Source organism: Jaculus jaculus, chromosome 5, assembly GCF_020740685.1.
Source record: "Jaculus jaculus isolate mJacJac1 chromosome 5, mJacJac1.mat.Y.cur, whole genome shotgun sequence".
Lineage (NCBI taxonomy): Eukaryota > Metazoa > Chordata > Mammalia > Rodentia > Dipodidae > Jaculus > Jaculus jaculus.
Genome location: NC_059106.1, coordinates 81,850,185 through 81,876,075, shown reverse-complemented (window position 1 = coordinate 81,876,075; position 25,891 = coordinate 81,850,185). Strand labels below are relative to the sequence as shown.

The 25,891-nt window shown below is 49.9% G+C and overlaps 1 protein-coding gene across 5 annotated transcripts; it reads left to right on the top strand.

Moving 5' to 3' along the window:
* The first annotated feature begins 280 nt into the window (after nt 1-280).
* On the top strand, nt 281-24,555 carry Ipo13 (importin 13). Of its 5 annotated transcripts, none has more exons than XM_004672512.3 (20): nt 281-1,109; nt 2,812-3,548; nt 12,953-13,093; nt 13,200-13,341; nt 13,438-13,604; nt 13,997-14,117; nt 14,204-14,351; nt 14,752-14,933; nt 15,013-15,039; nt 15,193-15,327; nt 15,471-15,614; nt 16,877-16,957; nt 17,786-17,923; nt 18,098-18,194; nt 21,148-21,200; nt 23,396-23,462; nt 23,551-23,609; nt 23,745-23,834; nt 24,120-24,301; nt 24,392-24,555. In XM_004672512.3, the coding sequence occupies exons 1-20, from the start codon at nt 1,026-1,028 to the stop codon at nt 24,486-24,488; spliced, it is 2,892 nt and encodes a 963-aa protein (XP_004672569.1). In that variant the 5' UTR covers nt 281-1,025; the 3' UTR covers nt 24,489-24,555. The 5 variants fall into 5 exon arrangements, 4 of the variants coding, with proteins under 4 accessions (XP_004672569.1, XP_045006257.1, XP_045006258.1 ...); XM_045150322.1 differs by having other exon boundaries at nt 2,709-3,548; XM_045150323.1 differs by lacking the exon at nt 281-1,109 and adding an exon at nt 1,828-2,029.
* Nucleotides 24,556-25,891: the final 1,336 nt, after the last annotated feature.

The following is a 25,891-nucleotide window of genomic DNA, read 5'->3' as shown; positions in this document are numbered from 1 at the left end:
TGGGCGTGCCTGTCGGCAGATGGAGGTCTGAAATAGGCGGGGTTCGATGGGACCCTAACCCACGTGCTCCCGGCCTCCCGCGCCAGGCACCGCCTTCCGGCCCGACGCAAGGGGAACTACATTTCCCAGAGTGCACAGTGGCGGGGCCTTGGCTCGGCTAAGGCCTCGTGCGGCGCGCTGCTCCGAAGCCTGCTCGGGTGCGCGCGTGCTGCCGCGAGGACAGGGCCAAAGACCCGGAATGAGTTTCCGCGTAGTTCCGCTGGGCCGTGTTTGTCTGCGCTGGGCCGTGCCGAGCCAGGACAGGCCCGGGTGGGGGCCCTGACTTGGCGGTGCGGGGGACAGGCGACTAGGGCAGCCCGCATCTGGCTGAGGTCCCCGCCCCGTCCTGGCCGGGCCAGCCTGTCTGTCATTCACCGGGGCGGAGGCAGCGACTGTAGAGGGGCCGTAGCCGGGCTGCGAGCTAAGCGCGGGCCGGCCAAGCCAACGGAGGGGCGCCACTATAGCCCCCCAACTCCATCGACTCTTTGCCCCAGACCCTCGGAACTGCACCCCTGCGCTTCCTTGGACGCCTCCGTATTCCCGCGAAGGGCTCTCCCCCAGCCCCGTGACCTCCTCAGGGAACCCAGGAGCTCACCCAGACGAGGGTGTTGTGGGTACGGGGGGGCCGTTGACCCTGTGACCCTCCAGGTCAGGGCCTCGATTTCCCCCACAGGCCTGCCTCATCTGTGACTTCTGGTTCTAGAGACAGAGCCGTGACCTACCATTAGGACCCCCGTCTGAGAGCGCCTCACTGTCGCCTTCTAGGAGGCCTCTCAGTGGGTTCTCTGAAGTGCACCCTTCTTTTTTGATCTCTGCTAGCCCCTCAAACGAGGTGGGGAGGCCTTGGCAGCCATGCCCGTCCTGGGCACCCCCTCACCCCAACGCTTCCTGGGCACTCAAGCCGGGGTCTAGCAGGGGGCGGGCAGCCAAAAGGCTGGGGCAAGAGGCAGATCAGGGTCTACCTCCCTGCAAGGCAGGGAGCAAAGATGGAGCGGCGGGAGGAGCAGCTGGGGGCTGCAGGGGCTGGAGCAGCACCAGCCCTGGACTTCACTGTGGAGAACGTGGAGAAGGTATGAGGGCTCTGGGGTGGGCACTCTAGTGACAGAACAGAAGTTCTGGGGATTGACACTAATGATAGAGCATAGTCCTGGGCTGAGTGCCTGCTGGGATGGTGCCCCTAGAGCACCTGGTATTTGCTGTCTCTCTGGGCAGGCAGGATACCAGTGTTGCAGTGTAATGGCTATTTTTGGCTGTCTGTAGACAGAGGTCCCCTGCGGACAGATACTCTAGGGTCTTAGGTTGTTCTCTTCAGGGTGTTGATTGCCTAGACGTCCAGCCAGAAGGGTTTTTTGTCCAGCTCCATGGGAAATGTATGAGCTGAGCTGTAAGAAATCAGCAACTCAGAAAACCTGCAATTCCACCTCCGCCTCAGGATACATCACTGATGCTTAACCTTCCTGGACCTAAGTGACTGTGTTCAGTTGAGGGCTCACAACATATGTGGAACTAAAACAGTCTGGGTTATGTTTTCATTCTTCTTTGGAAAAGGGTCCCTCCTTTTTTGGATGGAATCCAAACTAGTCCTGGGCAGACAGGAGTGGACCTGGCTTCCTTCGTTGGGTGCTGGGTCCAAGGAGTCTGGCTCTTGATGGCAACCTTGCAGGATTCTTCCTTACTCATCTGCCCTCGTGGCTCCCTGCCATAGTCTCCCAGGCTCCCCTGTTGCCCAGACCATCTTTTCTGATATGCTTCTCTTTTTTGTTCTCCTCCTAGCATCCTGGAGTGCAGGAGTACATGCCCCTCTGAGATGGATGGGGAGATAGGACTACCGTGCTGGAAAGCCGGGGATGGTTACAGATGTTCACTGATTCTTGAGACCTGTTTGCCCTGACAAACATTGAGGATACAGCCCTTCTGCCTTCATTTTCTGCCCCCTTTGGCATCCCTGAGCAGCCAAACACATGACAGTGGCCATAGCTGGCTCTTAGGGGTACAGATAAGGCTAAGCCTAATTAGATAGAGCCTGTGTAGGGATTCTGGCCTCACTCTCCCATCCCTTGGGTCTGGACAGTGTTGGCATGGTGGTGTCTCATTTCATGTGCTACCAGGGAGATAAGCCACTGTTTTCTTACTGCACGAAGTCTCATTGGAGTATGAGCTATGGGACCTTGGGGATTCTGCTCGTTGTCAGCTTCTGGGTAGGCATTTGCTTGGGCTGCTTGCCCATGACCAAAGCCTCTTTGAATCACTTGGTTAGATGTTTATATGTGCTCTCTAAGGGTGTTCTCACCCTCCCCTCCAGTATGTCTCTACCCCAGGGCTACCTGGCATGAGTCTTAGTGCTTCTCAGATTTCACACTGGCTTTAGTGCTAGCCTCTGGGGTGACTTAAGAGTGATCCTGGGGGAGAAGATAGAGCTTTTGGAGTAGACAGGAGCAGCTGTGTCAGGAAGGGCCATGGTCCCTCAGGCTGTTCCATGCTTGCATGTCTGAGGTTTAGCTTCATCTCTGTGCAACCTGTCCTTCCACCTGAGTCTTGCCCTCTCTGAACCCATACGTGTGCTGTAGGAAGATATGATAGAGCACAGGCAAGATCCAGGTTCTCTCAATATAAGCAGGACCCTGGGCACAGGAAAAACTGCTGAGTTCTCCCTTTGTGTCAACCCCCAGTCAGGGAGAGGGAGCATCTTACAAGACCAAGTCACACCCTCTGTTCTGGGCTCGGGCAGGATCCAGAGTAGCCAGACCTGCTCAGTCCTGTGCTGTCCTGCAGGCGCTGCACCAGCTCTACTACGACCCCAATATTGAGAACAAGAACCTGGCCCAGAAGTGGCTGATGCAGGCCCAGGTCTCTCCACAAGCCTGGCATTTCAGCTGGCAGCTTCTGCAACCGGACAAGGTGCCTGAGATCCAATACTTTGGCGCCAGTGCCCTGCACATCAAGATCTCTCGCTACTGGAGTGACATCCCCGCTGACCAGTATGAAAGCCTGAAGGCACAGCTCTTCACCCAGATCACCCGCTTTGCCAGTGGCTCCAAGATTGTGCTGACTCGGCTGTGTGTGGCGCTGGCTTCACTGGCCCTCAGCATGATGCCTGACGCCTGGCCATGTGCTGTAGCGGATATGGTACGGCTCTTCCAGGCTGAGGACTCCCCGGTGGATGGCCAGGGCCGTTGCCTAGCCTTGCTAGAGCTGCTGACAGTACTGCCTGAGGAGTTTCAGACCAGCCGCCTGCCCCAGTACCGCAAAGGTCTGGTGCGGGCCAGCCTGGCGGTGGAGTGCGGGGCGGTCTTCCCGTTGTTGGAGCAGCTGCTGCAGCAGCCCGGCTCACCCAGCTGTGTGCGGCAGAAGGTGCTCAAGTGCTTCTCCAGCTGGGCGCAGCTCGAGGTCCCGCTGCAGGACTGTGAGGCTCTCATTCAGGCTGCCTTCGCCGCTCTGCAGGACTCGGAGCTCTTCGACAGCAGTGTGGAGGCCATTGTCAATGCCATCTCACAACCTGACGCCCAGAGGTGAGTTGGTTCCCAGCTGCCGAGAGGGATAGTCTGCTTGGCCATCATCCATCCATCCGTTTACTAAACGTTAATGGATTGCCTACTGCATACTTAGTTCACTGTTGGCGATAGCTCCAGGAATCAAATAAGTCATGGTCCTTGTCGTCTTGGTTCAGAGAACAAGGCCGACATTAAACAACCAATCATCCAGTAGACTGTTAAGTTAAAATATTTGACTCTTCTCTTTCTCTCAGCTAGTTGGTACATCCTGGCTGTGCTGCTCCTGACCATATTGCAAATCTATTATTTTCAATTACTGCTGCTGCCACCCTAGTCCAAGCTGTCATCATCTCTCTTCCCAGATTTCAGCAGAGCTTTCTTACCAGTTCCCTGGCTTTTTACTCTTATATCCTTCACTGTCTCGGCAGCCACGGTGATCTTTTGAAAATGTGGATCTAATCTTTTCTTTTTGATCAGAACCCTTCAGTGACTTTTCTCAGTAGGGTGAAGTTCGGAATCCTTAATGTAACTCAAAGATGCTGCACAGTGTGAATACCAGCCTCATCTCATGTTGCTCTCCTTACTTCCTGTAATCATTTTTTAAAATTTTTATTTATTTATTTGTTTTTTTAAAATTATTTTTATTTATTTTAAAGTGACAGAGAGAGAGAGATGCAGAGAGTGATAGAGAGAATGGGCGCACCAGGGCCTCCAACCACTGCAAACAAACTCCAGATGCGTGCACCCCCTTGTGCATCTGGCTAGCATGGGTTCTGGGGAATCGAGCCTCGAACCAGGGTCCTTAGGTTTCACAGGCAAGCGCGTAGCCACTAAGCCATCTCTCTAGCCCTTATTTTGGTTTTTAAAGGTAGGACCATGCTCTAGCCCAGGCTGATCTGGAATCCACTATGTATTCTCAGGGTGGCCTTGAACTCATGGCAATCTTCCTACCTCTGCCTGTCAAGTGCTAGGATTAAAAGCGTGCACCACCACACCTGGCTGTAATAATTTAAAAAAATATTTATTTACTTGAGAGAAAGAATGGGTACTCCAGGGCCTGCACATGAACTCCAGACACATTTGCCACCTTGTGCACCTGGCTTTATGTGGGTACTGGGGAATGGAACTCTGGTTGTAAGGTTGTGAAGGCAAGTGCCTTAACTGCTAAGCCATCTCTCCAGCCTACTGTAATTTTTTTTTTTTTTTTTGAGGTAGGGTCTCCCTCTGGTCCAGGCTGGCCATAATTCCCGACCTTCTATACCCCCAAGTGCTGGGATTAAAGGTGTGCACCACCATGCCCAGCTATCATCCTATACCCTTAAAAAAATTTTTTTGTGCGTGTGTTCCCCCCAACCCTCTCGTAAGGTTTCACCCTAGTCCAGGCTGACCTGGAATTAACTGTATAGCCTAAGGGTGGCCCTGAAATCACAGTGATTCTCCTGCCTCCTACCTCTGCCTCCCAAGTGCTGGGATTAACTTTTTATTTTTTTTTTCTTTCAAGGTAGGGCTCACTCTAGTCCAGGCTAACCTGGAATTCACTGTGTCATATCAGGGTGGCCTTGAACTCACAGCAATCCTCCTACCTCTGCCTCCCAAGTACCACAACTGGCTTGGATTAACTTTTTAAAAATCTGTTAAATATTTTATTTCTATTTCTTTATTAGAGAGAGAGAGAGAGACAGCTGCTTTAAACAAACTCCAGACACATGCGCCACCTTGTGCATCTGGATTACGTGGGTCCTGGGGAATCGAACCTGCTAAGCCATCTCTCCAGCCCCAACTTAAAAAAAAAAAATTGACACAGGGTCTCATGTAGCTTCATTTGGCCTGGTACTTCCTCTTTTAGCCAAGATGGACTCGAACTTCTTTTTTTTTTTAAATATTGAATTTCTGATCCACCTGCCAATGCCTTCCCAATCCTAGGCTTTCAGGCATGTACCTCCATGTGGAGTTTTATACAGTGCTACGGGTTGAACCCACTGCTTTGTGTACTTTTGGCAAGCACTCTATCAACTGATCTATATCCCAGCCTCGACTACTTACCCTGCAGTGCATTTTCAGTTCTTGATATCCCATGCTCCTTCTAGCCTGTGCACAAATATTTGACACATCTCTGCCTCAACGTAAGTGTTGTTTCACTTGCATAGAGAAATTCTTATTTTGGTTTTTCGAGGTATGGTCTCTCTCTAGCCCAGGCTGACCTGGAATTCACTATGTAATCTCAGGGTGGTTTTGAACTCTCGGTGATCCTCCTGCCTCTGCCTCCCAAGTGCTGGGATTAAAGGTGTATGCCACCACACCCGGCTGTTTTTGGGTAATTTTATACATGTATATAATGTATTTTGATGACATTCACTCCTCATTACACTTATCCCCCTCTCACTTCTGTGAATCCTGTTTTTTCCCCACTAACTAGTTATTTCCCCTCCTATTTTCGTGTCCTTTTTGTGTGTCTGTGTGACCCATTATGAGCATAGTGTCTGTTCACTGCAGGTCATACTGCTCCTCTAACAACCGTTAGCCTCTATAGCGCTCTAGGACGTGTGGGAGCTCATGAGCCCTTCCTCCCTCACTGCTTTCTAAGACTAAGTTTGGTCTTCCCTACTATATTATCTCAGAGCTCTTAGTATTATTCCTGTATTTCTTTCTTAGCCTGTAATTCATTATCAATCTGTGTGTCTCCCCATTAGCCATTCACCTGTGAGGACAGGGACTGTTGCTTTACTTTGTCTCTCTGTGCCTGGGAAATGATACCATCCAATAATTGATAATGCATGAAAAGTAGGAGTTGCCTTATAGTACAGACAAAGAGGAGTGTGCCCAGCATCAGGAAGCACAACAGCCGGGCACGGTGGCACATGCCTTTAATCCCAGTGCTTGGATGGCAGGCGTAGGAGGATCACCATGAGTTCAAGGCCATCTCTGACTACACAATGAATTCCAAGTCAGCCTGGGCTAGAGTGAACCCTACCTCAAAAAAACAGAAAACAAACAAACCTGATAGAAAGGCAAACAGTGTTTGGCAAACACTCATGGAAGACCTGCAATGTTGGCACCTGTGCTGAGCCCTGGGGTTTGCATTGATTTTTTTTTTTAATATATATTTTGTTCATTTTTTATTTATTTATTTGAGAGCGACAGACAGAGAGAAAGACAGATAGAGGGAGAGAGAGAGAATGGGCGCTCCAGGGCTTCCAGCCTCTGCAAACGAACTCCAGACGTGTGCGCCCCCTTGTGCATCTGGCTAACGTGGGACCTGGGGAACCGAGCCTCGAACTATGGTCCTTAGCTTCACAGGCAAGCGCTTAACCACTAAGCCATCTCTCCAGCCCTGCATTGATTAATGCTATAACTTGTTCCTCTCAGTAGCTCACAATCTGATGGGCACTCAAGTGGACAACTGCCATCGATGTATGAAGACTCTGATGGAGAAAGCAGGGTCTCTGGGAACACAGAGAAAGCATTTAATCAGTTCTGAAGGTTGTGAAAGCCTTCCCAGAGGAAGTGACAACTGAGCTGTGCTTGAAAGGCTATGTTAGAGCTAGATGGAGTTGATACGGGGATGACCCCCAGACCACTGAAAGAGCCCAAGTAAGAGAAGGGCGTGTAAGGATGGGTGATGATTTTTAAGACTTTTAAGTCATTAAGTATGATTGACACCAGAGTCTGATGGCCAGAAGTATAGGAAATCCACATGCAAATGCAGGACCTTGTCAGCCAAGCCTGAAATTTTAATTTTCATCCAGGGCTGGAGAAATGGCTTAGCAGGTGCTTGCCTGTGAAGCTAAGGACCCTGGTTCGAGGCTCGATTTCCCAGGACCCACATTAGCCAGATGCACAAGGGGGCGCACGCGTCTGGAATTCGTTTGTAGTGGCTGCAGGCCCTGGCACACCAATTCTCTCCCTCTCTCTCTCTCTCTCTCTCTCTCTCTCTCTGCCTCTATCTGTCTGTCACTCTCAAATAAATAAATAAAAATAAAACAATTAATCTTCATCCTGAGGATGGTGTAAAGTTACTTAAAGGAGGGCTGGAGAGATGGCTTAGTGGTAAAGGTGCTTGCCTATGAAGCCTAAAGACCCAGGTTCAATTCCTCAGTACCCACACAAGCCACATGAACAAGGTGGAACATGCATCTGGAGCTTATTTGCAATGGCTAGAGGCCCTGGCGTGCCCATTCCTCCCCACCCCAATGGATAAATAAATAAGTAAAAATTTAAAGTTACTAAAGGATTTCAGGCAGAGGAAATGATCTGCTGAGATTTTTTTTATTTTTATTTTTGGTGTAAGTTGAGTTGGAAAGAGCAAGGCTGGGAACCTGACACTGACACTTCACAGAGAGGGTTTTGGGATCCCTGACAAAGTTGGAGGGGAAAACTGCTGAAAGAAACTTTCTGGAGTGGCAGTGGCTCAAGCCTTGGCATTAGTCTGAGTTTGAATCCCAGAGGTGTGTTTACTAAATCTGAGAACTTTGGTAAGCCACTTCTTTGCCAAAATGGAGGTGATCATATCAAACTCACAGAATTGATGTAAAGGCTAAGGCAGGATAACATGCACAGAGCTGGCCCCTGAGAGTCAGTAAAGAATATTTTGATTGCTTGAGCTATTTTGTGATCTCTACTGGGGTGGGAGAGTTCAGCATACCTATTAGTAAGTGTATGGGGTTTTTTTTTCTTTTTTCTTTTTTCTTTTTTTTTTTTTTTTCTTCTTGTTTTTTTTGAGGTGGGGTCTTACTCTGGTCCAGGCTGACCTGGAATTAACACTGTAGTCTTAGGGTGGCCTTGAACTCATGGTGATCCTCCTACCTCTGCCTTCCGAGTGCTGGGATTAAGGGCGTGCGCCACCATGCCCGGCTAGTGTATGTTTGTTTTTTAAAAGACTTTATATTCATTTTTATTTACTTGTTAGAGATGCGGTGGGGGGGGGGAGGGAGAGAATGGGCATACCAGGGCCCTAGCCACTGCAAACGAACTCCAGATGCATGTGCCACCATGTGCATCTGGCTTACATGGGACTTAGAGAATCGAACCTGGGTCCTTTGGCTTCTTAGGTACATGTCTTAACCACTAAAGCCATCTCTTCAGCCCAGTAAGTGTATGTTTTAAATTAGGGACTGTTCTATCTTTTTGCCATATGTGATAAGTTTAATGGTAATTTTTTTTGGGGGGGGTATATGGTTACTGCTAAAATACTTAAAGCTGTTTGCTTTTAGAAAGCTGGATGTGGTGGTACACACCTTTAATCCCAGTACATTGAAGGTAGAGATTGGAGGATCACTGTGAGTTCAAGGCCAGCCTGAGACTATATAGTGAATTCTAAGTCAGCCTGGGCTAAAGCAAAACCCTGCCTCAAGAACAAAGCAAAGCAAAGCAAAGCAAAGCAAAACAAAAAAAAACAAATGGTGATTAAAAAGTAGAGTCCAGGGCTGGAGAGATGGCTTAGTGGTTAAGTGCTTGCCTGTGAAGCCAAAGGACCCAGGTTCGATTCTCCAAGTCCCTGGAGAATCTCCAAGGTCCCCACCAAGGACCCTGGTTCAAGGCTTGATTCCCCAGGAACCACATTAGCCAGATGCACAAGGGGGCACACGCATCTGGAGTTCATTTGCAGTGGCTGGAGGCCCTGGTGCGCCCATTCTCTCTATCTGCCTCTTCCTCTCTTTGTCTGTCGCTCTCAAATAAATAAATAAATAACTAGAGTTCAAGCCAGGTGTGGTGACGCACACCTTTAATCCCAGCACTCGGGAGGCAGAGGTAGAAGGATCACTGTGAGTTCCAGGCCACCCTGAGACTACATAGTGAATTCCAAGTCAGCCTGAGCTAGAGTGAGACCCTATCTTGTAAAACTAAAAAAAAAAAAGTAGAGTCCATTACACATTGGGTCTATTTGGCTGGTGGCTAGAGCACACACAGTGGGGTGAGGGAGGGAGGGAGGGAGGAAAGGAAGGAAGGAAGAATATGGCTAATCAATGTTCTGTAAACTTGAAAGGGCTGAGGTTTTAGCTCAGTAATAGAGGCTACTAGATTCCAGTTTTGCAAAAACAAACCACAAAAGTTTTTAATTAAACAAAAATATCTTTTTATGCTAATAAACAAGGCATTAGTGTTGGTTTAAAAATATTTTGGTATGAGGATGAAATAAGAAAGTGTTAAGTGTCTAGCATGCTTTCTGTGTATCCCACAAATAACTATTACTAACGTTTGGTATTACTGTTGCAGTAGTGGTTTGATAACCCTGACTCCCCAGCATAAGGTAGTACCAATCTCAAGGCAAGGCTCCATTTGGAGGCCTGAAGCCCAAATGCTGGGTAGGGTTAGACAATGATGGCTAAGAAGAATTAATCAGGGTCTAGTACTTGGGCAATGTGAGGCATCCTTGGAAACACCAAGTTTACCCACCCAGGCTGCCTTAAGGGCTTTAGCAAGTAATTGATGCCCCTTTTCTTCTGAACGAATGAGCAAGCCAGGAGTCAGTGAGGAAACCCATAGCATCCTGGGCCCCCATTGGCTGCAGCCCCTTGGTTGCTTAGCAACTTTTCCATTTTCTCAGCTCTGCTCCTGGAGCTCTAATTGTAGGTCTGGGCTGAGCTCAGTGTGAATGGCAGCCAACCCATCCCCAGCAGCCCTGCCCCTGCTCCTGGAGCTGACCAACTAGAGCCAAGCTTCTTGAACCGAGTCTTAACCATGGTCCTAAAAACATCTTTCCAGGCATCCTCCACGTCTGGGGGCCCCCAGGCTTCTTTTGTCAGCTCACAAGTCTCAAGCCTGTGTGCTCAGGTAGTGGGAAGTATATGCAGGTGTTTGCCCCATGAATGGGCTATAATGAGCCCAGAGTCAGAACTTGGACTCTGCTCTGTCCATTCTAATTTCCTTAATTTAGCTTAAGATTGTCCCCTTCAGTGGCTTTGATTCCTGGGTCATCCAGGCTCTACCTTCCCCAAGTGTTCTGATACTAGCCTTCTCTTGGCTGGGCCTGCACCTAAGCCCTCTTTTTTCTGGTTCTCTACACCTGACCCTGCTGCCTGGCTTTCTCCTTTGAAGTATATTTTTTTTTCCTTGAAATATGTTTTTAATTCTGGAACTGCTTCTCAGGGAGCTGGGGAGATGGGGGCAGGGAGGATGAATTGGACAGGTAGGTGGGAGCTTCTATTGGCTAAGACTGGAGTTATGGACTGAGATTTGCAGAGATAACTTAGGGAAATTCTTTAGTTTTGGACTTTGAAAAGGAAGCAGATGTAATATTTTAAGGGCTGTCTCAACCGGGTATCTGTCCCTAAATTGCAGTTTGACCTTGAGTAATACTTTGAGCCCTTCTGGGCTATGTTGTCTTTGATTTATCCTATTTGAGGCTCAATGAAAACAAATCAAGAACCTTCATTAAGTACCTTCTGTCTTCATGGACTCAGTGGCTGGAGGGAGCTTTGGAATTCAGTGGGGGTGCTATGGAGTTAGAGCACTGCCTCCTATTACTGTCTTGGCTGCTGGTGACCTTATGAGCTATAGCCTTGGCCTTTCTCTAGCTCTTTGTTCTAGAGTCTGGCCTGAAGGTGCCCATTGTCTTGTGGTGCAGCCTGTGTCAGGGTCATGAGACTGAAGCTATCTCAGCTGTCTCCTAGCGGCACCCTCTGGGGCTGTCTCTGAACTGGGGGTATCCTGGTGTAGATGGCTTTTGTTACCAGAATGGGAATGTGGAGAAGAAAGCACACATTCCTGGGCAGGATGCCTCTTTGTGGCATTTCACCTTCCCAGCAACTTGTTTAGGGCAAATCCACTTAGAACTTCTGGGATTCTCACCCCCCTTCCTGCCAAAGCTTGCTGTGGTGACCCTGCTTGACAGCAGAGAGGTCCTAAGCATGTGACCCTCTCTGGGTATGGCTTCCTCCACTTTGTCTGGTCCCCACAGAGTAGGTGGAGCCAGCCTTGTCTCAGTCTGTGTCCTGGGCTGCTTCTGCCCCTCCCTGTGCATCAGCACCTTTTCCTGCACACTCTTCTCTCTGCACTTTCTCCCAGGCACATCTTACTGACCCCATCGCTTCAGTTACCAGCTGCTAGCTGATGACTTCTGAATCTATGTCTCTTTCTCTTAACTGCTCCACTGGGCTTCAGAGGTTTATGTCCTGTTCTTTCTAAACACTTGTACCTGTACATCATGCCTAATGCTGAACTTCCCACTTCCCATTAAAGCTGTTACTGTTCCAGTTTACCTCCCCTTGGGGTCTCAGTGAGTAGCTCCACCCTCACTTTCAGGTCTGTACTTGACTCCTCCTTATCTTTGCATCCAGCTCATCATCACATCCTATCCATTTTGCCCATTAGCTCTCTGAGATCGTCACCTGCTGCTCTCCCTACTGCCACTAAACCACACAGGAGTTGGGATTTGGTGCCAGCAAGTGGAGATTGATGTCCTTATGAGTGGTTGCTACTTTCTGAAGTCTTCTTTGTCTAGTTTCCTTATAACCAACCCCTGTTCAGTTTCTTCTAACACTGACCACGTTCCTTTTCCAGGGTTGCCATAACAAAGTACCACAGATTGGGTGGGGTTTTTGTGTGTGTTTGTGTATATTTGTGTATTGAGGGCTGACTTTATGAAACCCCCAACAAGGGTTTTTTTTGTGATTGTTTTTTTTAAATTTTTTATTAACATTTTCCATGATTATAAAAAATATCCCATGGTAATTCCCCCCCCCCCACTTTCCCCTTTGGAATTCCATTCTTCATCATATTACCTCCCCAACGCAATCATTGTACTTACATATATACAATATCAACCTATTAAGTACCCTCCTCCCTTCCTTTCTTTTCCCTTTATATCTCCATGGTTTTTTTTTTTGTTGTTGTTTGTTTTGAGGCAGTCTCATTGTAGCTCAGGCTGACTGGAAATCACTGTCACCCAGGTTGGCTTCAAGCTTCTGTCTCCCAGGTGCTGGAATTAAAGGCATGTGCTACCATGCCTGGCAAATTGGGTTAGCTTTGAATGTCTCACAATTATGAAAGCTAGAAGTCTGAAATTAAGGCATTAGGGCTATGTTTCATTGAAAACCTGTAAGATATCTTGTTAGAAGGTTCACACTTCACCTCTGATCTCAAATTCATATCACTCTTACATGCAAAATGCATTCACTTCATTTTAGCCTCCCCAAAAGTGTTAACCCATTCCAGTACCACTTTTCAATCCAACTGGAGGAAACGATTCAACTGGTAAAACTGACATCCTCATACTTTTCCCCAGAGTTCTCCTGGAGATCTCTGAACTAATGTTCTTCTCAACCTGAGCAGCATCAAAGCTGTCATGCAGGCCTTGGCCTCTTTTTGGCTTAGGCTTGGCTAGGAAGGCTGTGACAAAGCCCAGGGAGATCGTGTCTTTCTCTCAAAGCTGTTGCAGGGTGGGCAGACAGCTCTGACGGGTCTCTCTCACCTCATACCTCTAGGTACGTGAACACGCTTCTGAAACTCATCCCGCTGGTGCTGGGACTGCAGGAACAGCTACGGCAGGCAGTGCAGAATGGGGACATGGAGACCTCTCATGGCATCTGTCGCATTGCTGTGGCCCTGGGCGAGAACCATTCCAGGTAGGGAGTGGGGCAGCTGACAGTGGGGTGGCAGGCCCCTCTAACGGTAAAGTATGGAACTTGATTGGGGAGGTAGAGTGACCTAAAAGTATCTCCTTCTCCCCAGGGCCTTGCTGGACCAAGTAGAGCACTGGCAGAGCTTCCTGGCACTTGTCAACATGATCATGTTCTGCACGGGCATCCCTGGCCATTATCCTGTCAATGAGACCACCAGCTCCCTAACCCTTACCTTCTGGTACACGCTGCAGGTGTGTCTATGTGACTGCTAGGTCATGCAAGAAGGTGGATCATGGGCATATATGGTGTTTCGTGATGTGGCTAACTTTCTTCCCTGGCTCTCTCAGGATGACATTCTGTCTTTTGAGGCAGAGAAGCAGGCTGTGTACCAGCAGGTGTACCGGCCAGTCTACTTCCAGCTGGTGGATGTGCTTCTGCACAAGGCCCAGTTTCCTTCTGATGAGGAATATGGATTCTGGTCCTCAGATGAGAAGGAGCAGTTCCGAATTTACAGGTGATGGTAGCAGGCCAACCCTAGCTCTAAACAAGAGTCCTAGAATAATAAATGCAATAAGAGAAGTGGGCCGGGCGTGGTGGCACACATCTTTAATCCCAGCACTCGGGAGGCAGAGGTAGGAGGATTGCTGTGCGTTCGAGGCCACCCTGAGACTCCATAATGAATTCCAGGTCAGCCTGGGCTAGAGTGAGACCCTACCTCGAAAAAAAAAAAAAAAAAAAAAAAAAAAAGAGCAGTGGCCCAGGATCAGGCTTCCTGACTTTTGAGGCTACTCTTTCTAGTCTTTTTTCTAGTTTGGGCAGTTTTGCAGGGTTGTGAGGGTCCTGGGGTAGGTTTCTAGCTTTTGGCAAGAATCCAGGTGGTATAAAAGGCCTTCATCTGCTTCTCAGGGTCGACATCTCAGACACGCTCATGTATGTCTATGAAATGCTGGGGGCTGAGCTGCTCAGTAACCTCTATGACAAGCTGGGCCGTTTGCTCACCAGCTCAGAGGAGCCGTACTCCTGGCAGGTACCTCCCAAGTCTGTTTCCCTCAGTCCTCCCTAACCTATCATACCCTCGTCCTCAGCCAAGCCAGTGGCACCCTCTTTCCCCAGCACACAGAAGCCTTGCTCTATGGCTTCCAGTCCATCGCGGAGACCATCGATGTCAACTATTCTGATGTGGTACCGGGGCTCATTGGCCTCATCCCACGGATCAGCATCAGCAATGTGCAACTTGCAGATACTGTCATGTTCACCATTGGTAAGATCTGGTGTACACCCATGACCTACCTCTTTCTTAGTGCTAGCACTGACCCCTAACCACAACTGGCCTGCTAGGTCCTCTCCAAACTGAGAGAGGCACGTCTCCCACACACAGTCTTGTAGCCAGCTGACTGTCCTGGAAAGTCAGTCCTTCCCGTAGTGTGCTGTGCTGCGTCTCAGTGATGCTAATTCACTGGTGATGGAACAGCAGTAATCCTTTTCTGCTTCTGAGTGCTGAGGCTCCTGTGAGAGCAAGTACACGCATAGATGCCCACTTGGTCCTGAGTAAGGACCTTGGATATGCTGGACCTTCCTGGAGCTTTGCTGTACCTTTGCAATGTGGCACAAAGCCAGCCTGGCCTGCCTCAGAGATCCTTGTCTTTTCCTGTTTCCTCCAGGAGCTCTGTCTGAATGGCTGGCTGACCATCCTGTTATGATCAACAGTGTTCTACCCCTTGTGCTGCATGCACTAGGCAATCCTGAGCTGTCTGTCTCTTCTGTGTCCACCCTCAAGAAGATCTGCCGAGAGTGCAAGTATGACCTGCCACCCTATGCTGCCAACATCGTAGCTGTCTCCCAGGTATGAGGGCCCCTGGGTAGTGGTGCTGGGCCTCAGCGTGCACTGCTCCATGTGATACCATGTTCTTTTCTACCCCCAGGATGTGCTCATGAAACAGATCCATAAGGTGCGGCTCAAATTTTCAATGGGTCTCCTCCCCCCCCCACATCCTGCCTTCTACCCTCTCCCTTCTTATCCATTATTCTCTGTTCTTAGACATTGTCCTTCCCACTCAACCAGATGTGGTTAGGATGGACCATCTCTGTTTTCTGCCCCACAGACAAGTCAGTGTATGTGGCTGATGCAGGCACTGGGCTTCTTGCTGTCAGCCCTGCAGGTGGAGGAGATCCTTAAGAACCTGCACTCGCTCATTTCACCCTACATCCAGCAGCTTGAGAAGCTGGCCGAGGAGATAGTGAGTGAGCTCCAGGGGCCCAGGGCCGTACTGGGACTTGGGTTTCTCCTTGTGAGAGCTGTGGCTACAGAGGGATGGGTCTGAGTGATCGGGGGCCAGGCTAGGACTGTGAGGTCTGGAACTTGGTCTACTTCTCCCTGTAGCCCAATCCTTCCAACAAGCTGGCCATTGTCCACATCTTGGGACTTCTTTCTAACCTCTTCACTACGCTGGACATCAGTCATCATGAGGACGATCATGAAGGCTCTGAGCTCCGGAAGCTGCCAGTGCCACAGGGACCCAACCCAGTGGGTGACTTTGTCTTTGCCATTGCCCCTTCCTCTATGGGAATGTCATTGTCACTCCCCCAACTCTGTGGGTGATGTTGTCATTGCTCCCCGACCCTGTGTGACCCCAGAGAATGAGCCTGTCATTGTCCTCCACTTTATATGTAGCAGTGTCTCTGTCCCACTCATCCTGTAGCTGATGCTCTCCTGTCCCCAGCCTAAGCAGGGTGATGTCATTGAGATTCATGTGCCCTTCTCAATTATTATCCAACATCATCCGTCAACCCCACAGAGCTGTTAGCCCTGTTTAAGCCCCAAGTCTTTGGGGCCTCCTAAGCATTTACTGTCCCCTGTAGGCAGTCAGGATGCTTATGTGCTTCACATGTCGTGGTTCTTGCCTTCATCCTGTTGTTCCCAGTTGAGAGGAGGCACATGTAAACAGACTGCAGTGCAGCACTGTGATAAGCTTGGGCACAGGGCGTGGAGTGACCCCTTGCAAGCTGATCTGGGACAAGCCTCAGCTTCTCACTCAAGGCTATGAATGTTGGGTTACCCAGCTACTCATCACAGGACTGTTGGAGCAGAGGAGGCTTGACACCATTTGCATACTGTAAAGCTCTGTACAAATACTAGGGAGTGCTTTGGTCATGGTCCTTGAATGCCCCAGGGTTTCTCCTAGAGAAAAGGAAACCAGGAACTCCCTGGTCCCTCTACTCGATTCCCCACCCAGTTTCAGTTACCCTTTGGCTTCAGACCAAGCCTGGGCCACCGTCATCCCACAGAGCCCCTTCTTCTTCTGTGGCAGTTGACATCCTGCCTTCCCTCACCTCCCTGGACCTCAGCCTGCTCTCTGCTCCTCCATAAGCTGCCCGCATCTACGCATCCCTGGGGGCTCCCTACCTCACGCCTGTTTGGGTGAGACAGCATCTCCTCCTCTTCAGGGGCTAGCCTGTTGCTTTGGTTTTCCTGAGCAGAAGCCGATAGGGAGTGAGTGATTTTTTTTTTTTAAGTGTACAAAGTGGTCAGTCTTATCAAGCACTGAGGATGTGTCTGCTTTGCAGTTTGAGGCTTCCTCTATAATCCCTAGAATTCAAGATACTCTTCTCTTTCATGCCGGGAGGGTTTGGCAAACCACTTCTTGCCCCAAGGGTCCTATGGACTAGTCCTCAATGTGAAGTCAGGGGTGATGGATGGGTTAAGCTTCTTGCCTTCTGCCTACTATCAGGCCCTTCTCAGGAGGTGGTAGTGATGGCAGGGCGCCTTACTTCTCCCTGTGTCCTCAGGTGGTGGTGGTGCTGCAGCAGGTCTTCCAGCTTATCCAGAAGGTGCTGAGCAAGTGGTTGAATGATGCCCAGGTGGTTGAGGTGAGCTGTGACCCCTGCTTTCTGCTCCTGTGTTTATTTTCTCAGAGAGGGAGCAGAAATGAAGTGTTGCTACCCCTCTTGGCCTTGCAATGGTCTCGAGGAAACAGGAAGGGAAATCATCCTACTGACATAGAAATCTTTTGGGAAGACAATTAGAATGTCCCAGTGTCACGGAAGAAAGCCAGAAGAAAGACCAGGATGCTATAGCTGAGTGACAGTTATCTATTGTAGCCTCCAAGACCTGCCTTTGGTTCTTTTTCATTTGTTTGTTTTGTTTTGTTTTCCTTTTTGAAGTAGAGTCTCTCACTGTAGCTCAGACTGACCTCAAACTCATAGCGATCCTCCTGCCTCCACCTCCCAAATGCTGAGATTAAGGGCATGCACCACCATGCCCATCCAATTTTTTTGTTGTTAGGGTCTTGCTCTAGCCCAGGCTGACCTGGAATTCACTATGTAGTCTCAGGCTGGCCTCAATCTCACAGCAGTCCTCCTACCTCAGCCTTCCAAGTACTGGGATTAAAGGCATGTGCCACGACACCTGGCTCAGTTCAGGTTTTTGTTGCTGTTGTTACTGCTCCCCACGAGAAATGACAAAGAGATGAGAGGCAAGAGTTAAGTGATGAAATTGCAGCCTGTGCTCTTCAGTGGAGAACCCTTTTTGTGCCTCCTGCTTCTCAGGATGAGGGACAGAATTTGCCTTCCTTGGCTTGCAGGGCTTAACCAGGCTTCTCGGTAAGGGTCCTTTCCCAGACCTCCCTCTGCAAGGCTTCGGTACTGTTCCAGATGATGGTGACCTGCTGACCAGGATTCCTTTATTTTCTTCCCAAGGCGGTATGCGCTATCTTTGAGAAGTCTGTTAAGACATTACTGGATGATTTTGCTCCCATGGTGCCACAGCTGTGTGAGATGCTGGGTCGGATGTATAGCACCATCCCCCAGGCCTCAGCTCTTGACCTCACTCGACAGGTGGGCCTTCTGGAGTTGGTAGCTGGTTGTCTGGATGTCATCGTAGAGATCTGACCCTGGGTGGGGGTGGCTCAGATGGTTGCCATGGCTGGGGTCCCCACCTGTGTTCCAGGAACATTGGTCTGTCCTGGTGAGGTAGGCATCCACTGACCAGCATTCCCTGCTTTGTTGTAGCTGGTTCACATCTTTGCTCATGAGCCTGCCCACTTCCCCCCAATAGAGGCCCTCTTCCTGCTCGTCACCTCCGTCACACTCACTCTCTTCCAGCAAGGTAGGTCCTGACCAGGGTCTCTGCCGCCACCGCCACTGCCACTGCCTCTGCTTCCTCAACCGGGGAGCCAAGCTGCCCACTCTGTTCTCTGTCCCCTGGTCACATATAGGACTTGATGGGAAACTTGGGGGATGAAACACTGCATATTTGTCACCTATATGTAGTTGACACTTGAGGTTGAAATGGTTAAAAGGGTGAATGATATCTTCTGCTGGGCTCTGGGTCAGCTTGGATATGGGGAAGCTGGGGTAAGGCTCTGAATGACTGGGGCACTAGACTGCTTCCTTTCCTTTGGGGTATAATGAGAACTAGAAGCACATGGGCTTTAAAATCAGGTAGATTTAGTTTAAGCTCATCTCCACCAACTAGTTGTGTGACCTTGGGTAAGTCATTTACTTTTGCTGAGCCTCATTTCCATACCATTATAGATATCATAGTGGCTCCCTTTGGGCTCCTGGCTTGGGGATTTCACACAGGAAGTACTCAAAGTGCTGACTTCTTTTCCAGTGTAAAAGCTTAGCCCTTTCTAGGCCTAATGCCAAGTACCTTGGTTGGTGTCCCAAGTCCCTACTCTCTGTGGCCCTCTGCCTGAGAGAGCTGGAGCCTGGTTTTAAGGTTTCCATCTGCCTAACCAGGTTCTGACCTGAGACAGAAGCAGTGCTGCTCCACCAGCCTCATAAGTCTAGTCTAGATTTGAGATTGAGGTCCACCCCAGCATGCTCTCCTTTCATATCCTCAGTGTCCAGTTGCATGGTCCTGGCCTCTTTGTTCTATGGGCCTTGGAATTAGATCAAGAATTGAGGGAAACCTAAGCCAGAAATGGTGTGGTTGTCCTCAGCTTGGCCTGTCGCACTCACTCCTCATACCTCCTGTAGGGCATGTCCCCCAAACCCTAGCTTTGTTCATCCTGCTGTGGGCCCACTTCTCCCTGCCCTCCAGTTTATGCTGCGCCTCAGCTAAATTAACTTCACAGACCTCTGCCTGAATATGGCCCTTCTCGCTAGTCTGTCCTGTGTACTGAAGCTACCCTGTTCTTCAAACACTGTTCTGGACATCTTCCATCCCTGGCTTCAAACTTCATTGCTCCATATTGGCCTCTGGTTGCTCCTCCATATGGTCAAGCTCTGGTGTACCTCTAATGTATTCTCATGATTGCACATGGCAGCCACACCGACTCTTGCCCTACCATGCCCCATTTGGTCCCTGTGCCTGGCTTCTGCCTTTACTGGGTGAGTTCTCGCTCCTTCATGTCTTAGCCAAGAAGCATGCATCTAAAAGAAGAAAAAAAAAAATAGAAAAGAGAAGAAGCATGCATCCTTCCTCAGACAAATGACTCTGAGGCAGAACCAGGTGCTTCTAGCTCTGCCAAAACCTCATCTGGTATATATACATCATAAAGTATTGACCACATGCACAGCCTTCATGTCTGTCTCTTCCTAGACTGAACCCCAGAAAGACATGAGTGAGTCCCTTCTGCATCCCTATGTCTAGAATGAGGCCAGCCTCAGACATTGTAAAAGAAAGAAGGGCTGGGCATGGTGGCACATGCCTTTCATCCCAGCACTCGGGAGGCTGAGGTAGAAGGATTGCCCGAATTTGAGACCAGTCTGAGACTACATAGTGAATTCCAGGTCATCTTGGGCTTGAGGGAGACCCTATCTTGAAAAACAAAAAACAAAAATTCCTGGCTCCTGGGACCTTGCTTCCTCACTGTCTGGCCCAGCAGGAAAGGTGCTGAACACCCCAGGCATGGGGCACACTGGGTCTTACTGTATAGGACTTGAGGAACTCTGGGTTTAGAGATGAGAGGAACAGGCTTTAAAAGTGGCTTCCCAAGATCCTGGAGAAGAAAGCAGGGAAGAAATGACCATGCTTGTTACAGATGGGAAATGGGGCATTTGTGGCTCACACAAGATCACACAGCTACTTAGTGGTGTTTTGGGCAGATGTTTTTGCACTGCATTCTCCTGAGCATGGAGAGGGCTGGGCAGGAGCTTCAGGTGCGTGCTTTGCTCTTGCCCCAGGAATGATCAGAAGTGAAGCTAGGGTGTCCAGTATCATACTGGCTAGAGTTGTCGGTTGTCTTGCTGGGCGGGATGGCCTCATACCTGTTATGCTGCCCCAGTCTTAAGCTTCCTCAGGCTCTGCCTTCCCATGGGGTGACACCACAACTGGTTTCCCTCTTTTTGTGGCATGTCCAGATGTTGGGAACTGGTCCTCAGCCCTGAGTCTGACTGTCTGCTAAGTCTGTGTCATGTGGAGGGACTTTGCTAGGTTGGGACTCTCCTTAGCTTTATGACAACATTTACTTCCCTACACCCTGGCAGTTACTTGCCTAGCCAGCCCTATAGCACCCAGGGCACTTCGCTGCCCAAACAGAAGTTCTTCAGTTTAAGCAGACTAAACAGAATCCTTTCCTTGGCCAGACCAAGAGCCGTAAGACCATCAAGGTGAGGAGGGTCGCTTACTCAGGCCCTGATGCCCTGGACTTTTCAGAGCCATCAGTCAAGCCTCAAAAAGAGCCTCAAGCTGACTGACCCACAGCCAGCCCTGCCCTCTTCTGTGGCTGTGATGGGGAAGTATATGCCAATAAGTAGTACAGGGTTACCACAACCCGTCAGAGACCATAGCAAGAATGTGAGGACCACTTCTTCAGCACGTGGAATCCAGACTTATTTGAGCACCAAGGGGGAACTGGCCTGAGGTGGAGTGGGGAGTAGGTGGAAGGCCCCTTTGGAGGGGCTGGGGCAGGCCCGTCCTTCACTCTGCCGTCTCTTTCTGTTGGGCTTCTCCCAGTTCATGGTTTTTGTATGTTTTGTTTCTTTATCTTGCTTCCTGCTGCTCATGTGCCCCCATGCTGTCTCCCTGCAGGCTCTCAGTCCCACATAACTATATGAGGTTGAGTTGCTGTTTGTATAATTTTTTCTTAAGTTCCATCTTTATTATATTTTAGGGCCCAGGGATCATCCTGATATTGTTGATTCATTTATGCAACTCCTGGCACAGGTGTGTTTTAGTTTTATTCATTCACGTTCTGTTCTCTCTCTTTCTCTTTCTCTTATGTTGAAATTCAATTTAAGCCTATTTTTAGCTTTCTGTTGACAAATTTTTTTTTCTGTTCAGTTGAATAGAGTTTCTTCATCTGTTTCCGTGGAAGTTGACAACCCAACATCCTCCTTTAGTGCCCCTTTGCCTCAACTAGCTCAGTGGCCTACAAAGACCAGGGAGAGGCTGATCCTGAAGGGAGGGAACTGGGCTGGTCTGGAGGGAGTGGGGCAGGGAATGGAAGGGAACGGAACTGTACCCAGCAGCTCCTGTGTGGCTGGCTTGCCCAGGATGGTCAAGGGTAGGACTGGAGTTGAAGGGCTTGGGCTTCACTGTCCCCGTGCTCCTGCCGGGGAACTGCCTGCCTCATGACCTGCTCCTGAGAGGTAGGCTGGGGACAGCTTCAAAGAGAAGGGCTGAAGGAGAATGTGCACTGCGGCGCACGGTCCAGCTGGTGGGAAGGTTGTGCTGCTGCTGGACAGAGGGGCCTACGGGCTACAGTCTTCGCTTTGAGATGTTAGGGTGTGCTTGTGTCTGGCATGTGCTAAAGCTTGTGTGTTTGGAGTTTGAGAGGGAGCCAGAAATCATCTGCACTAAGCAGTATGTGTATTGTGTTGGGCATTGTGAGATAAATGTGAAATGGATGTGATGTGTTGTGTGCTGTTTGATGATGTGTTAGGCATTGATGGATGTTGAGCGTAAATATGTGACAGATATGTGTGTGTCCATTCATTGGGCTGCAAGAGAATGTTTTATATGGAGAATAGGAATGTGTTATGTATCTACATTAGAATGAGGATGGCTTGGAAGATGTGTAGATTGGGCTGTGGGAGTATAGAGTACTATGATAAAGAGTTCTGTGGTAGGGGGCTCCTGTGGGTTGGAGAGGTCCCTGTGAGTTGGGGCAAATTGAGTGTTTCTCTACTCAATCATTTCACAAATATTTTATTACGTGTGTGATAAAGATTGCTGCTCTGGTAGGATGGTGAGCAAATGCAGCAGGCATGATTCTTGCTGTCCTGGGTCTTAAGTCTGGTAGGGGTAGAAGGTGGGATGAATGAGGAAGGGGAGTGTTCTGGACCTGAATCGATATGTGTGTATCTGTGAGAATGTATCTTTGGCAAGGAGGACATCTGAGTGTATATTTGTTGGTGTGTTTGCAGAGTGCATGTGTGTAGGAGGAATATGGGTGTGTGGATGGTTTGGGTGTGGAGTGTTTGGCTATATGACTGTAATGAGGGTATGTTGTAGAAATGGGAGTGTGTATATGTAAGAGGCATAATAGAGGTATGTAAGTAAGACATTTCATATAAGGGTGCATGTGGGGTATTTTCACATGAGTAAAACGGGGGTAGAGGGCATGCGAAGGGTAAGAGGGTGGGGTCTGTATGGTGTGCGCTGTGGGCATCGCTGGAGAACTGCAATGTTGAGGACTTTTGGAGCTGTGCTGAGTATCTTGTGACCTAAGGATGTGCCAGCCATGTCTGGTACCACTTGGGGCAGGCTATCTGCCCCCTTCCCTCCATCTGCTAACCCCACGGCAGCACTCGCTTCTTGGGTATGCATGGCTGAGCAGGCCCTGGACCCAGGGTATGCTGAGGGAAGGGGAAAGCAGGGACTCCAAGGATCCTGCCCTGCTTTTTCCTCTTCGTGAGGAGGAGCTGGGGGGAGCCCGAGAAATGCAGGTAGACATGGGAGCAGAGCTGTTGGGCTGGGGTCCTGTTCCATGTCCAGCTGCCATCTCTTCTTCCTGCTGCCCTGTTCACAAACCCAGGGGACCTCAGCTTCCTGTGAATCAAAGCAAAAGTCACAGCTGGCTACCTGAAATCTCAAGGGGTCTTGCTCTGAGGGAGGAGGGAGGGGGAAAGCTATTGGCTTAGGGAGTGACTTGGGACCCAAATACTGTGCATTATGATCTCTACCTACAACCTCTAACACTTGTGCATTTGTATACACCTACATGTACACACAGCATCCCTTGGGCTGCTTCTCACCTGACTAACTGAACTCTGGGGTGTTCTGGGTCCCCCCAAAGGTGGCTGGGTGGCATTGACCTCTGATGTGTGAGGTTAGCGGCTCGGGTGGCTGGTGAATGGGGCGGGGTGATGGTCCTTGGATCTGGCTGGGGCTGGGCTTACCAGCTCCACCTCCTGCAGGCTCTGAAGCGAAAGCCAGATTTGTTCCTGTGTGAACGATTGGATGTCAAAGCTGTGTTCCAGTGTGGTAAGTGGGGCCAAGTGGACAGGTGGGCCTGGGGCTCCCCTAGGAGGATCATAAGGCCCCACCTGATCCACCTCTGCCTCTCCCACAGCTGTGCTGGCCCTCAAGTTTCCCGAGGCACCTACTGTCAAGGCCTCCTGTGGCTTTTTTGTGAGTGCCATGCTGACCCCTGGTATCCCCACCCTCACCCTGCCCAGCACTTAGAAAATAGAGGTGTGGTTGTGGAGCTCATCCTCCGGGAGAGGGGGAAGGAGCTGGGATTGACAGGCCTCTCATTCTCTACAGACTGAGCTGCTGCCTCGGTGTGGGGAAGTAGAGTCCGTGGGAAAGGTGGTACAGGAGGATGGTCGTATGCTGCTCATAGCAGTGCTGGAGGTGAGCTGGGTGAAGTGGGGGCTTGGTGGCTGGAGAGACTTTCACTGCTGAAGCAGCTGGCATTCTGGGATGCTTGAGCCTTTTGTTCCCCGAGCTCTCAAATTCTGCTCTGCAAGTACATTGCTGCAAGTCGTTAGGGTTGCTGTGAGGATCAGCTGGCTCTCAAAAAGCAGCACTTCCTTATGTAGTCTGCCTGTGGGACTGTCCCAGAGAGCCTGCAGCATGGCTAAGCCTCCTCCTGCAGAGGGCCAAGGCTCTGGTGTACTGAGACCCACTCTCCCTCAGGCCATTGGAGGCCAGGCCTCCCGCAGCCTCATGGACTGCTTTGCTGACATCCTGTTCGCCCTGAACAAGCACTGCTTTAGTCTCCTGAGCATGTGGATCAAGGAGGCACTACAGCCACCTGGCTTTCCCTCGGCCCGCCTCAGCCCTGAGCAGAAAGATACCTTCAGCCAGCAGATCCTTCGGTGAGCTGCTGGGGTGGGCCTGGGTTTGGGTAGGGAGAAGCTGAGGGTGTCAGTGGATGATCCTAACCTGCTCTCCTTTCCCTCCTCCAGTGAGCGAGTGAACAAGAGGCGGGTGAAGGAGATGGTGAAAGAGTTCACACTTCTGTGCCGGGGGCTACATGGCACAGACTACACAGCTGACTACTGAGGGGCACCCCTGTCCCACCCACCCCTTTTCATCCCACCCATTCCCAAAAAGTAAACCTGGACCCTCACTGCTGCCTCTGCTTCCTTTCTGCTACTACCATCATGTGACTGACAACCAGACCTTGGTCTGGTGGAAGGATGGAAGAATGCTTGGACCCAGGCCTTGGTTGAGAAGAGTGTGAGACCACATATTTCCTGGGATGGGTACTGTTATCCCAGCTGCCTGTCCTGGAGCAATTCAGAACACTGTCCTTGCCCTGGGGTTGTGGGGGCTGCAGTATTATCAACAACCCCCGACTCCTGTTAGTCTTGATGTGCAGTGAATGCATACATTTAATCAGCAATGCTCAGTACTAGGCCCTGAGCTCTGCCCTGATCAAAGGCTGACCTACTTCATAGCTACCACACTGAGCTGGGAGAATGAGGAGGAAAGACTTCATAGAGGGTTTCATTTCTGTTGGGAATAAGAATTTTCTTAGAAATAGGCTTTAAAGCCAGGCATGGTGGCACACACTTTTAGTCCCAGCACTTGGGAGGCAGGGGTAGGAGGATCACTGTGAATTCCAGGTCAACCTGGGTTACAGTGAAACCCTATCTCAAAAAAAAAAAAAAAAAAAAAAAAGGCATTTGAGTTCTGGGATGAACAGGTGGGTGTGTGATGTGTAGCTGCAGGCTGGAGAGGGGTACAGAAAGTGGGATAGGCTGGGGCGGTGACTCAGTAGGTAAAGTATCTGCCATGGAAGCATGAAGACCTGAGTTTGGATCCCCCAGCACCCAGTAAAAGCCAGGTATGGTGGCATGCATCGGTAATTCCGACACTGGAAAGAGCAGGAGAGTCCCTGGGATCTGCTGGCCAACTGGTCTAGCTGAATCACTAACCTCCAGGTTGAGAGATCCTGTCTCAAGAATTAAGTTGAACAGTGGTTGAAGAAGACACGCCACATCAACCACTGTCCTGCACAGCTGCATACATGCACCTACAAACATTCCTACACTGTGCACACCACACATGCAGGTGCAAAAGAAAGAGGGTTGGAGGGAAGGGATTGAAGAGAAGGCATTGAAGTTCTTACAAGAGGACAAAGCCAGGACCTAGTATTGCCCATGTACACATACTTCCCTATTTCCAGGGACCTCCAGTTTAGAGGATAGGGGCTCGTTCAGGACCAGGGACAGCTCCTGGCCTGCATCTGATTTCTCCCCATAGCATGGCTGGCTCCCTTTCTGTTTTTCAGTTCTAGTTCCACCAGGAGTGCTGTGAAATTTCAATAAAATCTGGAGAGCAGGGCTGACTTCCATCCATGAGATTTGAGCCCTCTAAATGTAGGCATTATGTCCACATGCATCCCACTTCACTGTTCTTTTCCTCCCACTTGGTGTCAGGGATCTTTGTTCCCTCCCATC

What these genes read in the sequence shown, in the direction of transcription:
- Ipo13 (XM_045150321.1), top strand. Translation starts at nt 2,118, where the DNA reads ATGGTGGTGTCTCATTTCATGTGCTACCAGGGAGATAAGCCACTGTTT. An exon ending in AGGAGCCGTACTCCTGGCAG is followed by an intron (nt 14,118 to 14,203) that starts GTACCTCCCAAG and finishes CTCTTTCCCCAG; the next exon opens with CACACAGAAGCCTTGCTCTA. An exon ending in ACATCGTAGCTGTCTCCCAG is followed by an intron (nt 14,934 to 15,012) that starts GTATGAGGGCCC and finishes TTCTACCCCCAG; the next exon opens with GATGTGCTCATGAAACAGAT.